At 36.3% G+C, this 13,007-nt stretch overlaps 2 protein-coding genes across 8 annotated transcripts in view; one reads left to right on the top strand and one right to left on the bottom strand.

Annotated features, from left to right (window-relative positions):
• Rcd1 (Reduction in Cnn dots 1) overlaps nt 1-4,599 on the bottom strand; it is a 97,133-nt gene extending 92,534 nt beyond the window's left edge. For 4 of the 6 annotated variants that reach the window (XM_071666385.1, XM_071666388.1, XM_071666389.1 and 1 more), the window contains exons 1-2: nt 4,366-4,502; nt 833-956 (exon numbers count right to left, since the gene is read on the bottom strand). In XM_071666385.1, the coding sequence (XP_071522486.1) occupies nt 833-940 (108 nt within the window). In that variant the 5' untranslated portion in view covers nt 941-956; nt 4,366-4,502. Of the gene's footprint in view, nt 1-832; nt 957-1,279; nt 2,493-4,365 lie in introns of those variants that run through there. The other 2 variants (XM_071666386.1, XM_071666387.1) reach the window with 2 other exon arrangements.
• Nucleotides 4,600-5,272: 673 nt separating this feature from the next.
• Chmp1 (charged multivesicular body protein 1) lies at nt 5,273-12,905 on the top strand. Of its 2 annotated transcripts, XM_071666396.1 has the most exons (5): nt 5,273-5,416; nt 7,105-7,189; nt 7,292-7,536; nt 10,451-10,671; nt 11,524-12,905. In XM_071666396.1, exons 1-5 carry the CDS (start codon nt 5,288-5,290, stop codon nt 11,642-11,644), a joined length of 801 nt encoding a protein of 266 aa, XP_071522497.1. In that variant the 5' UTR covers nt 5,273-5,287; the 3' UTR covers nt 11,645-12,905. The 2 variants fall into 2 exon arrangements, with proteins under 2 accessions (XP_071522497.1, XP_071522498.1); XM_071666397.1 differs by lacking the exons at nt 5,273-5,416; nt 7,105-7,189 and adding an exon at nt 6,048-6,209.
• Nucleotides 12,906-13,007: the final 102 nt, after the last annotated feature.

The following is a 13,007-nucleotide window of genomic DNA, read 5'->3' as shown; positions in this document are numbered from 1 at the left end:
GGAATCAGTGTGAATATGACTGAGGAATGGAGTACTGAACTGGGTTAGAGGAGTATAACGATGAGGCAAAAGGTTCCTCTACCAAAGGCTGTACAAAGATATCTATTGGAAATTGTTTAATGTGGCTAAATGGAGAGGCATGAAATATTAAAAATTATCTAAAGATAAAATGTAAGTTTGTTCAAAGGCCTTCAGGATTTTAACAGCTAAATAGGTTATGGAAGAAAGCTGAAATGGATTTTCTAAAATGTGTAATGTGATCACTTGTGAAAAAATGAAAATTATGTATAAGGGTTAAGAAATCAAAATCAAGAGTAGTACATACTGTAAAATGAGGAGTGCTAATACAATGCTATCTAAAAAAGAAAATATTATGTGAAGAACCAAATGTTTAAGTAACAGCTATTTCAGTGAAGTCAGTGAGAAAAGATTTAAAAGAATACTAGAGGTAAAGTGGAAGGAGAGAGTTTGGGGAGTACATATGTAAGTGAAAGTACAGCAGCAGTTTCATTGCCAAAACTTTTGAGGAAATGTACTAAAAAGGATCATCAAAAACTCTCTGTTTAGAAATGACAGAAATCTATACCACACACATTTGACAGAAATAGTTAATAAAAAAGATTCTATATTCCAAGTAACAATAAGGTTACAAATTCATCTTATTATCAGTGTTAACTTTTCCTTAAGAAGAATTTTAAGCATAGATACGAAATCCATGTGTGGACAGAAAAGAACAGTATATGTTGCTTAGCAAAAACCCTGACTTATCTAACTTTTCCTAAACATGAGAAGAGGCTTATGCACTGACAAAAAAGCCAGACACCAAACACACCTTGGCAGAAGAGACACTTGGAGCCCCTGTTAGCGATGTTGACAAGTGTGATACCGAAGATGTCAACAGCGTCCTGATAAGACCATCTTTCTCCATTTTATCACCCATCCTTGGATGCACACATCTGAAGAGTACATCAGAATCACCAGCTGGACTGTGATGCATGCTAATATATTCACTCGAACAGAAGCATGTGCTTCATCTACATATTAAGATTTATCATTTCAATTCTTTTCCATATTTGTGCATGTCTAAAGTTTTTTTAATATAAACTACTTCTTAAGGAATCTACCTACATTTTTTCACTAAAATTATCCAAACTGAAAATCATTGCCTATAAAAAGGTGGCTAAAACACAAGCAAAAAACATGAATATCATCTAGTTCTCATCCTAATCATATCAAACATATAATATTTCTAATATCACATTGTTGTGGGTAAAATCACCTAACAGAGCAGAAGTTACCAATCTGTGCAGTATAGGGAGAGTTCTAAACAAAGATCCTCATCTCTTGTAAACATTGTCAAAATTTGCCATTAAACTGGGGCAGCGCTTATCACAAAAAATTCTGTCGAATAAAAAGTTACATAATATACATATTGAATTTCATACATAAGATGAAGTGTGTGTGTGTGAACAGAATGCCAGCAACCCAAGTATATGTAAGGCAGGAAGGGAGACTTGACAGCAGATATTGTGCAGGCTTATTGTACCACCATCACTAACCCTTCCAATTCCAAGAAAATGGTTGTCTGGCATGTACTAGCTGTGAGTGTGTGTGTGTGTGTGTGTGTGTGTGTGTAATTACCTATTTGTAATACTGAGGGAGAGAGTTTTACACTCATGTAGTCACATCACTCGTACTTTCTCTACAATCACACAACTATTTAAATTCCTGTATGCTGTCCACATTCACAATTACAGCATTCAGTTTATTTCAATATCAGTTCCCATCTGATCACTCTTTCCTTGATATTTGATTCCCTTTTTTTCAAAACTCTTCTCTCAACTATTCTACCTTCTACTTCTATTTCTAATTTCCCTACCTAGCAGTATCAGATGATTCATCCTTTAATTTTTATATCTTTTTCCCTATCTACCTTGTGTAAAATTTTCAAAATTTCCCTTGTCCTGCCTCCATTTACCAAACCTGCATAGTTGTGGAAATTTACCTTGCCTGACTCCAATTCTGATTTTAAGTTCTTGCCTAACTTTGCTGTAGACTTATACCAAATTAGCTTTCAGTTTAATCTTTCTCCTTAAAGGTGATGAAATCCCTCCTCCAAATTTTCAAACCAACCCATTTACTTAGTTTCAACTTGTTCACACAATAAATTATTTTTTTTTTTTTTTTTTTTTTATACTTTGTCGCTGTCTCCCGCGTTTGCGAGGTAGCGCGAGGAAACAGACGAAAGAAATGGCCCAACCCCCATACACACGTACATACACATGTCCACACACGCAAATATACATACCTACACAGCTTTCCATGGTTTACCCCAGACGCTTCACATGCCTTGATTCAATCCACTGACAGCACGTCAACCCCTGTATACCACATCGCTCCAATTCACTCTATTCCTTGCCCTCCTTTCACCCTCCTGCATGTTCAGGCCCCGATCACACAAAATCTTTTTCACTCCATCTTTCCACCTCCAATTTGGTCTCCCTCTTCTCCTCGTTCCCTCCACCTCCGACACATATATCCTCTTGGTCAATCTTTCCTCACTCATTCTCTCCATGTGCCCAAACCATTTCAAAACACCCTCTTCTGCTCTCTCAACCACGCTCTTTTTATTTCCACACATCTCTCTTACCCTTACGTTACTTACTCGATCAAACCACCTCACACCACACATTGTCCTCAAACATCTCATTTCCAGCACATCCATCCTCCTGCGCACAACTCTATCCATAGCCCACGCCTCGCAACCATACAACATTGTTGGAACCACTATTCCTTCAAACATACCCATTTTTGCTTTCCGAGATAATGTTCTCGACTTCCACACATTTTTCAAGGCTCCCAAAATTTTCGCCCCCTCCCCCACCCTATGATCCACTTCCGCTTCCATGGTTCCATCCGCTGACAGATCCACTCCCAGATATCTAAAACACTTCACTTCCTCCAGTTTTTCTCCATTCAAACTCACCTCCCAATTGACTTGACCCTCAACCCTACTGTACCTAATAACCTTGCTCTTATTCACATTTACTCTTAACTTTCTTCTTCCACACACTTTACCAAACTCAGTCACCAGCTTCTGCAGTTTCTCACATGAATCAGCCACCAGCGCTGTATCATCAGCGAACAACAACTGACTCACTTCCCAAGCTCTCTCATCCCCAACAGACTTCATACTTGCCCCTCTTTCCAGGACTCTTGCATTTACCTCCCTAACAACCCCATCCATAAACAAATTAAACAACCATGGAGACATCACACACCCCTGCCGCAAACCTACATTCACTGAGAACCAATCACTTTCCTCTCTTCCTACACGTACACATGCCTTACATCCTCGATAAAAATTATATATTTACCAATATGTGTGTGTGTGTGTGTGTGTACGTTCCATGCATTATTCACAGCACCAATTGTTAAAAAGAATGAATGGTGAAATCAGGATAATCTTCAAACTATATCCTAACCTATATAATATTAACCTAGCCTATACTTTACATTCACTAAAGAAAATATTGAGCATTCTTTATGGAATAAAAAATTTCTAATACACGAAAGGTAGTGGGAAGAGTTAAGAACATAAAGAAAATTTGTGGAGTTAACTTGAAAGCTGGTCAAGTACTAGTAAAAAATATATAACCCAGGAAAAGTCATCTAAATTCTCTTACCAACCAAGACTTATCTTAATATTCAATGCGAGTCGAAATATAGATAAAGAATGTGAGCAAACATGACACCATGCAAATATTGGTCACCACCCAGCTTCTCAAAACTATTATTCTATGTGGACCTAGCAGAAGCCAAAATTAAAGTCGTATATATTTTCTAAAAAATCTAAAAGTTTTTCTACGAGTGTTTCACTTAATACTACATTAAACACTTTTCCTGGTCTTCATAGCCCTCCCTACTAGCACTACTTACCGTGATAAAAACTCAAACTTTCAAACTATGTGCTGTCGGTGTAAACCTAATCTTCTAATTGTAAAAAAAAAGTAATACAAATAACGTTTCTTTAAAACCATAGATAAATAAGAATGGTGGGCTTAAATCGACTTTCCAATTTTTCTTTCTAGGAAGAAAGTCGAAAGAATTGTTGGGGTGCGATATCATCAGTACACTAAATTCAACTGATCCACTCTCTCAAAAATTCCTCTAATAGTAAACTGTAATAATCAAGACCAAGTCGAAAGCTGGATTTCAAGCACTTTGCAATACCCTCGGACTTGGGGTACAATCCTACGAGGCAACAAAAAATATAAATCGCATTTACGCCGATAAATGATGTTATTCTAACAACTTTGGCACATTTGCTTAACCATAAACATGAAAAGAAAGGTTAGTAATAACCTTAAGTCTATTTGATCACAACAGCAATATGTCAAGTGTCGCCATTGACTCGACCTCTAAAAGAAACAGCGTTCACTAGGTTGATACGAGGATACTGACTAGCGTGACGATCATTCATCCCAGATGGTCTCTTGTCGCGTCAAGTCTGGCTGGATCGCTTGATCACCGACAACAAATATGTATTGAGCTTTGCTGACGATTTTCTTTTCCTGTAAATCGTTCATATATAGTGTGCATGTGATGTTCTATTTGTGAATATCTATTCATTCATACCGAGAAGGAGTCTTACATATGTAAGACCCGATCTCAAAGAACTGATTACACTCTTTCGATTCTTTATTGTCTATTTCTTCCTAAAAACTTAACTTGCTTCAAGCATTTATTATTTGCCTTGTGAAGGTGGTCATGTACTTTACTATCCCTTTTCTACTTCAGATAGCATTAGTTAACCTCTGACACTATTGTTCTCCTGTTCATATTCTCGTCGTGAACTATTATTTCCCTTGTTACCTGTCCTTTCCATGTATTTCTAAAGTTAACGGTGATTCATACATTCATTCTGGTGAAATAGAACCTGTATTTGTTCTCGCAACTTAAGGCAATTTTGATATTGAGCAACATACATAATTACAGACGACCCATCAAAAGCTCAGAACCAGACGACTTTCACTCAGTCTGCAAACTACGGAATGAGACCGAAGTTCAAGATTTATTGATGGTTTAGTTCAGGTGTATATGGAAAAATGCATATTCAGGGTACATATATTGATATGAATATTTTATGAATGATAGGGTGAATATCTTTGGTGAGTTCAACGAAAGTTACAGCTACAGAGGTATTTCGTCTCTAGGGCTCTTGTTCTAAGAGCGACCGAGAGACTGGGTGGTAAAGATCTTCATATTACAAAACTGCTAAGGATATATGGAACGTACTGTGTTTGTGTTAGTAAAATTAAACTCAGATCTCTCACAGAGTAAGCTGGAGATCGAGGGATTGCAGGGGATCGTACTACGGACTGGGAAGCAGTGGTGTCAAGGCAGGAAATCTCTGGTAGAGTGTGGCGAAGTAATTGTTTATATATGAAGTTACCTCACCGGACAGGTGATTACAACAGGGAATCAAAATAGTCTGCGTTCTCAAGCTGCAGGAAAGGAGCGAAGTCTTACTCCAACTACCAACTCTTTCGGTTCCTGGATAATTGGCAGTTTCAGGTTTTGTACTGTAGTAGGGTAATAGAATTTTGTTTTGACAGTCTTGTTAGCATGTGTGTGTGTGTGTGTGTGTCTGTGTGTGATTTTTTTTTATTGTGATCATCTATTTTGTAATGTACAAAAGAACTCTACACTTAGGGCCCCATCTTTTGAACTTTCTCTAGCATCATACTTTTTAAGCTTGTGTATGCTGTCCACAATCATTATCTCAAAACTAAGTTTATGACATTCATTCAGTAGCAAAGTTCTGCTGGGGAAGTTAAATTACTACACTTGCTAGATTTAACTGGTAATAAGAATGTATGATTCATTCAGATCCATTTAAAAGTTGTCTATTAAACAAAAAATATATATATTTTACGGTAAGGAAATAACTTACCGATAAAAATCAGCTGTAATTGGGTATCATGAAGCAGTATAATGAGATAAGGGAGAACAATATAAAGATATTCAGTAACCTTCACAGAAATTCGGCAGCGTAATTGTGACGTCATTGTGGTAAACACTGCCTCTAGTATCACGGACAAGTTAGTCACTCCTGATCCTCCATTACCTTCTTGTCAAAAGTAAATCGAAGCCTCGTATATACGTCCTTGTGTACACTTACAACATGTCGATCGCAAATATGGAAAGTAAGTAGAAGTTATTTCCTCTCTCGGATTACGTAAAAGGAGGTGTAAGGAATAAGATTGCATTTTTTTTTTTTTTTTTAGCATTGTCCTCTGCAGAAAAGTTATATCGTACTTTTCATGGATCAAGTAAGCCCCTGATGAGGTGGACACGTAACTTAAGAACTTATCTAACGAAATATTATTTAAAACTCGTATGCATAAATTCATTACATCAGCAGAAGTGTATGACATTTACAACCATTAGTTTTAGGAATGTCAGGTTACGAAATTTTTTGGTTAGAAATGTACCTCTGTACACACACACACACACACACATATATATATATATATATATATATATATATATATATATATATATATATATATATTCACCATTTCCCTTGATACCGAGTTAGCGTCAAGAATAGAAGACTGGGCCTTTAAGGGAATAATGCTACCTTGGGTCCCCTTTTCTGTCCATCTTTCAGAGAGGTAAAACCAGGAGGGGAGGATTTCCACCCTTTAAGTTGCCTATAACACACAGGGAATATGTGGGAAGTAGTATTTCACCCATATATATATATATATGTTGTACATACTGATTGTGAGTTTTATACTCGGAAACATACTATTTCGACTTAGCTCTATAATGTGGACTTCTGTTGATTTTGCTGTTTTGTAACATTATGCATATAGAGGGAACAGTTTGTTATTAGGAACTAGACCTTGAAGAAGTAATTCCATATGACTGCTTTCTCGTCTAAAGACTTAGGCAGGATGTTTATACATTGGGCACCTTTGCAGGCAAAATGATGTGATGTTACATTGTTAAGATGTAATTCAATAATGCAGAGTTGCGAAAAATTCAGATAATTCCACTCAAAATTAAAAATTCACTTTTCTTTGGGTTTTTCAGAATTTTGGTGTGCTAGATATCATGGAGGTAAGCCTCATTTTGGCTTCCCTCACAAGGGTGTCTCATTGTGGCTTACTTCACAAAGGTAAGCCAAACTTAGGATCATTTCCATATTTTACTTGTATTTTTTCATGTTTTAATGTGATGTGAATTTTATTTTCTTAATTGTAAAACCTTTATATTTCAGAGCACCTCTTTAACTTGAAATTTGCTGCCAAAGATCTTGAGCGGCAGTCAAAGAAATGTGAAAAAGAGGAGAAAGCAGAGAAAGTTAAACTGAAGAAAGCGATAGCAAAGGGAAACATGGATGGTGCACGCATCCATGCTGAAAATTCCATCCGTAATAAAAGTCAAGCTCTCAACTATCTCCGCATGGCAGCTAGAGTTGATGCTGTTGCTTCTAGAGTCCAGACAGCTGTAACACAACGCAAGGTTTGTTGGTGATTAATCTGAGTGATAATTATATGAATTAGTCTGTAAAGCTGATAAACTTACAAGATTAATACCCAGCAATTGTCTCATTAATGTGGGAAACGGCAAACAAGTATGAAAGACAAACATCAAATTTATGAGCTATGAACAAAATCTGCTCATGCAGTAAATATTTTAGCACCAGACTAACATCACCTTGTGAAACAGTAATATTCTTCCTTAAAAGATAATGTTTTCACTTTACAATAAATCTTTAAAATCACTGTTAAGAAAAAGCTTCGTGACAAAATACTAAAGGTAAATTGGTTCCCACTAACAACAAGGAGTCTAACGTGTGAAGATGGTGTATATGTTTAGTTAGACTGGAAAGGCACTGGTCAGAAGTATATTTCTAGGGGATAAAAAATTGCAAGGGTCAGTAGAAAAAAAATGCTTTAGACTGATAATAATTCAGCATTAGAAGGAAAGCGTTATTACCAGGCTGTGGATGATTCAGAGTTGATCTTAGATGAAGAGTAATCAAAGTTCATGAATTGTATAAATTCTTGAAATTTTTATTGCTTTAATAATTTTTGTATTTGAAATAAGCTAAGGAAAGTTATTTGTATTTATTGAAGAAAGGAATTCATAATGTTCATGGGTAGGAAATAGAGCTGTGCCATATCATTAAAAATAGCCATGACTTGTGTTTTGGGGAAATAAGATAGTTTCTGAATTACTGGGATTTGCTTGTAAGATTCATTAGGTGATAGTCAGACCAGTGCTGAATACTAAAACGGAAGCATTGAAAATTGGTTTCAAGACTTAAGTGTTGGCTGTGATGATCAGTTTCAATGCCATCAGCATTCCTAGTTATATTTGTGAAGATTTCTTACAGGTTTTTTTTTTTTTTTGTAGTCTCTCTCTGTTCACTCTTTTGTTTGACCTGCATACTTTGGCAGACAATTAAGGATTTCTCTGCATATCATCTGTCTGTCCATCACTGGAACTCACACTTTAATGTTGGTCATAACTAAAGTCGTCATGAAACCTGTATGTATACAGTTTCCTAACTTAGGAACTAATGAACACAAGACCCTTAACTCGTTTGGATTTTGTCTTAGGCCATATATATATATATATATATAAAAATATATATATATATATATATATATATATATATGTATATATATATATATATATATATATATATATATATATATATATATATATCCCATACCTCGCAAACACGGGAGACAGCGACAAAGCAAAAAAAAAAAATATATATATATATATATATATTTTTTTTTTTTTGCTGGTCTCCCGCGTTTGCGAGGTAGCGCAAGGAAACAGACGAAAGAAATGGCCCAACCCACTCCCATACACATGTATATACATACGTCCACACACGCAAATATACATACCTACACAGCTTTCCATGGTTTACCCCAGACGCTTCACATGCCCTGATTCAATCCACTGACAGCACGTCAACCCCGGTATACCACATCGATCCAATTCACTCTATTCCTTGCCCTCCTTTCACCCTCCTGCATGTTCAGGCCCCGATCACACAAAATCTTTTTCACTCCATCTTTCCACCTCCAATTTGGTCTCCCACATCTCCTCGTTCCCTCCACCTCCGACACATATATCCTCTTGGTCAACCTTTCCTCACTTATTCTCTCCATGTGCCCAAACCATTTCAAAACACCCTCTTCTGCTCTCTCAACCACGCTCTTTTTATTTCCACACATCTCTCTTACCCTTACGTTACTTACTCGATCAAACCACCTCACACCACACATTGTCCTCAAACATCTCATTTCCAGCACATCCATCCTCCTGTGCACAACTCTATCCATAGCCCATGCCTCGCAACCATACAACATTGTTGGAACCACTATTCCTTCAAACATACCCATTTTTGCTTTCCGAGATAATGTTCTCGACTTCCACACATTCTTCAAGGCTCCCAGAATATAGAAGTGATTGGGGCCTGAACATGCAGGAGGGTGTAAGGCGTGCAAGGAATACAGTGAATTGGAACGATGTGGTATACCGGGGTCGACGTGCTGTCAGTGGATTGAACCAGGGCATGTGAAGCGTCTGGGGTAAACCATGGAAAGTTCTGTGAGGCCTGGATGTGGAAAGGGAGCTGTGGTTTCGGTACATTATTACATGACAGCTAGAGACCAAGTGTGAACGAATGGGGCCTTTGTTGTCTTTTCCTAGCACTACCTTGCACACATGAGGGGGGAGGGGGTTGGTATTCCATGTGTGGCGAGGTGGCGATGGGAATAAATAAAGGGAGACTATGAATTATGTACATGTGTATATATGTATATGTCTGTGTGTATATATATGTGTACATTGAGATGTATAGGTATGTGTGTGTGTGTGTGGACGTGTATGTATATACATGTGTATGGGGGTGGGTTGGGCCCTTCTTTCGTCTGTTAACTTGCGCTACCTCGCTAACGCGGGAGACAGCGACAAAGCAAAATAAAATAAATAAGATAATAATATATAGAAGTGAACATGGGATATAATAAAGAAAATTATACCTTTAACCATGGAATGTAATACATATGTTTTTCAAATAATACTTCATTCCTTTTTGGCCTCCAGCACATGCAGGCATCACCAGATTTTTGTGGAATACCCATTATGTTTATCGGAATCCAACAATAATGTGTTTTACATAATCATACATTGTACACAGCATGCCAAATTATGGCTTACCCAGCATACATCTGACCTTGTAAAATGTATCAGTAACCTTCTGTGATCTCTAACCAAGGATAAGGTTGTCATGGTTCTGCTCTGGTGTCTTAGGCTTTAATTAAACAGCTGTGGAGTAATTGGATTTATGTACATTATGACTTTCCAGTTTTTCTTTAAACACCATAACACTAAATCTCTTTTTTCACAGGTTACTCAGAGTATGGCTGGTGTGGTTAAAAACCTTGATGCAGCAATGAAGAGCATGAATCTGGAGAAGATTTCAGCACTCATGGACAAGTTTGAGCACCAGTTTGAGGATCTTGATGTGCAGAGCTCATATATGGACACAGCCATGAGTCAGACCACCACCACAGCTGTTCCTCAGGATGCAGTAAATGGCCTCATGACACAGGTGGCAGATGAGGCAGGGTGAGACTTGAAGAAATTCTTTGCATTGTCCTTTCATATGAAGTTGAAAAGGAGAGTACAACTTTAGTACAGTACTTCATATATTTTTCATGTATATCGTATCAGCATGGTCATTTTGGTCTTGGACATCCAAGACGGAATATTTATCTTGCTGTATCATGAGTTAGTTGTTAAGTAGATAGTCCTGGATGTAGGAAGATCCCATTTAAGGTAATGGTGAGAAACATTAAGGGAACCATAATGTATGATTCAGCAAGTTGTCTCTTACCATATGTTGACACTTTAGGTACAGTATTGTTTCACTCATGCCTCACCATTCATATCTAAATGTGCAGAGTTCTTTGTAACGTGATCCATCTGTTTGTCTATTTTTCTTTTGATTTGGCAGCACAACAGAGTATTTTCATATTACTGCTTTACATTTATTATTCTGCTCTTTTTAAGCTTCTCATCAAAACTTTTGCATGCTTGTCAGTTAGTACATTCTGTTCTCATGTAATACAATAGTTATATTCCTAGAAAATGCCATCCTTTATAAAAACATATATAAACTGATTGAATGGGAAAAACAGGGTTATGTTCCCAGACGTAAGTTCCATAAGAAACAAGAATAAAATGGAAAAAGAGATGCCAAGAAGCACCATCAACACTGGTGTACTATGAAATCTTTTCTTTTAGTTATTATAAAAAGGATGAATTGATGGCTTCCTCAAGACAATGACCATGGTGGTGGCTGGGAATGTTACATATTCAGAAGAATAAAGAAACAAATTTGAAGTGGTCATGGGGTTATATAATAATATAAAACAAATAATCATGAATCAGAAAATACAGATATTTTTATCTCCACAGATTAGAGTTAAATATGGAGCTTCCAACTGGTGGAACATCAACAGTAGGAGTGACCGCAACACAGGCCAGTCAGGACCAGGATGAACTCACTCAGAGACTGGCCAAGCTGCGCAATGCTTGATTCTTTGGAAGGAGCCAGTCACATTTCACCTACTTCCAGGAGGAAACCTATGCACAGATACATTTTATTGTAAGAGTGACAGTCTTTCTTCCTCTGTGGTTTAGCATTACCACTATATTTTCTCAAAAATTATTGCTTTGTGGGTGAAAACAACAATCCCAGCATACTGTTGTGTATATTTTACACGAAGAATTTCATTTTCTCTAAAGAAATGCACTAAAATTAACCAAGTGTTTGTAGTCTTAAATTTGTTGGAATATCATTAAGAAAAAGTAACTGATTTATGTAAAATATTCTTTAAGTACCACCTCATTTTGAATGTGCAAAATGTTATATTGCTTACAAACAGAAAATATACAGTACCACTGTTTGTTTGACTCTTATTTGAGTTTTTGATAAACCTCTTTTTATACCCATAGGTCAAATTACAAGTGATGTCCACAGCAGAGGCTAAATGTCATTTAGTTTAATACTTTTATCTTTTCTTCTCACAATTTCTTTGCAAGATGTAGAAACTGTTTGTGAGGAAAGTTGTTCAGAGCTGATCAAAACGTGTACTGGATTTGTAATGGGGCCTTATTTCCCTCTTCATATTAATATTAAGGTGCAGAACACATATATAGAATTTCATCATTATAAGGATTCACATTGTTTTTTCAGAATTTTATATATGACCAGTTGTATTGATGGTAACTCTTATATTAGCCACGTGCATAAATTCAGTGCTATCACCTGTGTGTGTTTTAACAGTTAAAGACAGGGTATTTGGTTCAAAGATACCAACACAACTTTTTAATAGTAATCTGTGAACAAATTTAGATGTTTATGATTTTGTAATAGAGTTCCTACATTTTAGTGAGAGGTCAAGAGTTAAATAAATATTCTTCAGCACAGAGGCAAAATATTAGATGCTGTATCCATGAATGAAGGTAATTGTATTTATTTTCAGTTTTGTAGTGCACATTTATGTTAGTAAAAGATCATGGAATTTTTTAGTATGCTTCATTTTAGAAGCAAAATTTTTGGCAGACAAGGTCATGAAATTAAATTTTAGTGATGGTATCTGTAATTTAGATGCAAAAAAATATTCTTAGAAATGGCATTTGTTATTAAAAGTTATTTCTTGAAAGTTAGCCTTATTATCTGTACATATTAAGAGTGAAATTCCAGTAGTGTAACAATTTGGGTGGAACCCATGTTAAATCACTGGAAGTTTCTAAAACTATTTTTTTTTCTTCAGAAATAAAAGCAATATTATATATATGTTCTTTCTAGTACCTAAGTGCTTATTTAGATGCAGGTTTGGAAGTGATTGATTATTTAAAATTATTTGCTGCATTGACAGATAAGGCTTAAAAAAAAG

The sequence above is a fragment of the Panulirus ornatus genome, chromosome 11 (assembly GCF_036320965.1).
Source record: "Panulirus ornatus isolate Po-2019 chromosome 11, ASM3632096v1, whole genome shotgun sequence".
In the NCBI taxonomy this organism is placed as follows: Eukaryota; Metazoa; Arthropoda; class Malacostraca; order Decapoda; family Palinuridae; genus Panulirus; species Panulirus ornatus.
This window is presented reverse-complemented; position numbering and strand designations above follow the sequence as displayed.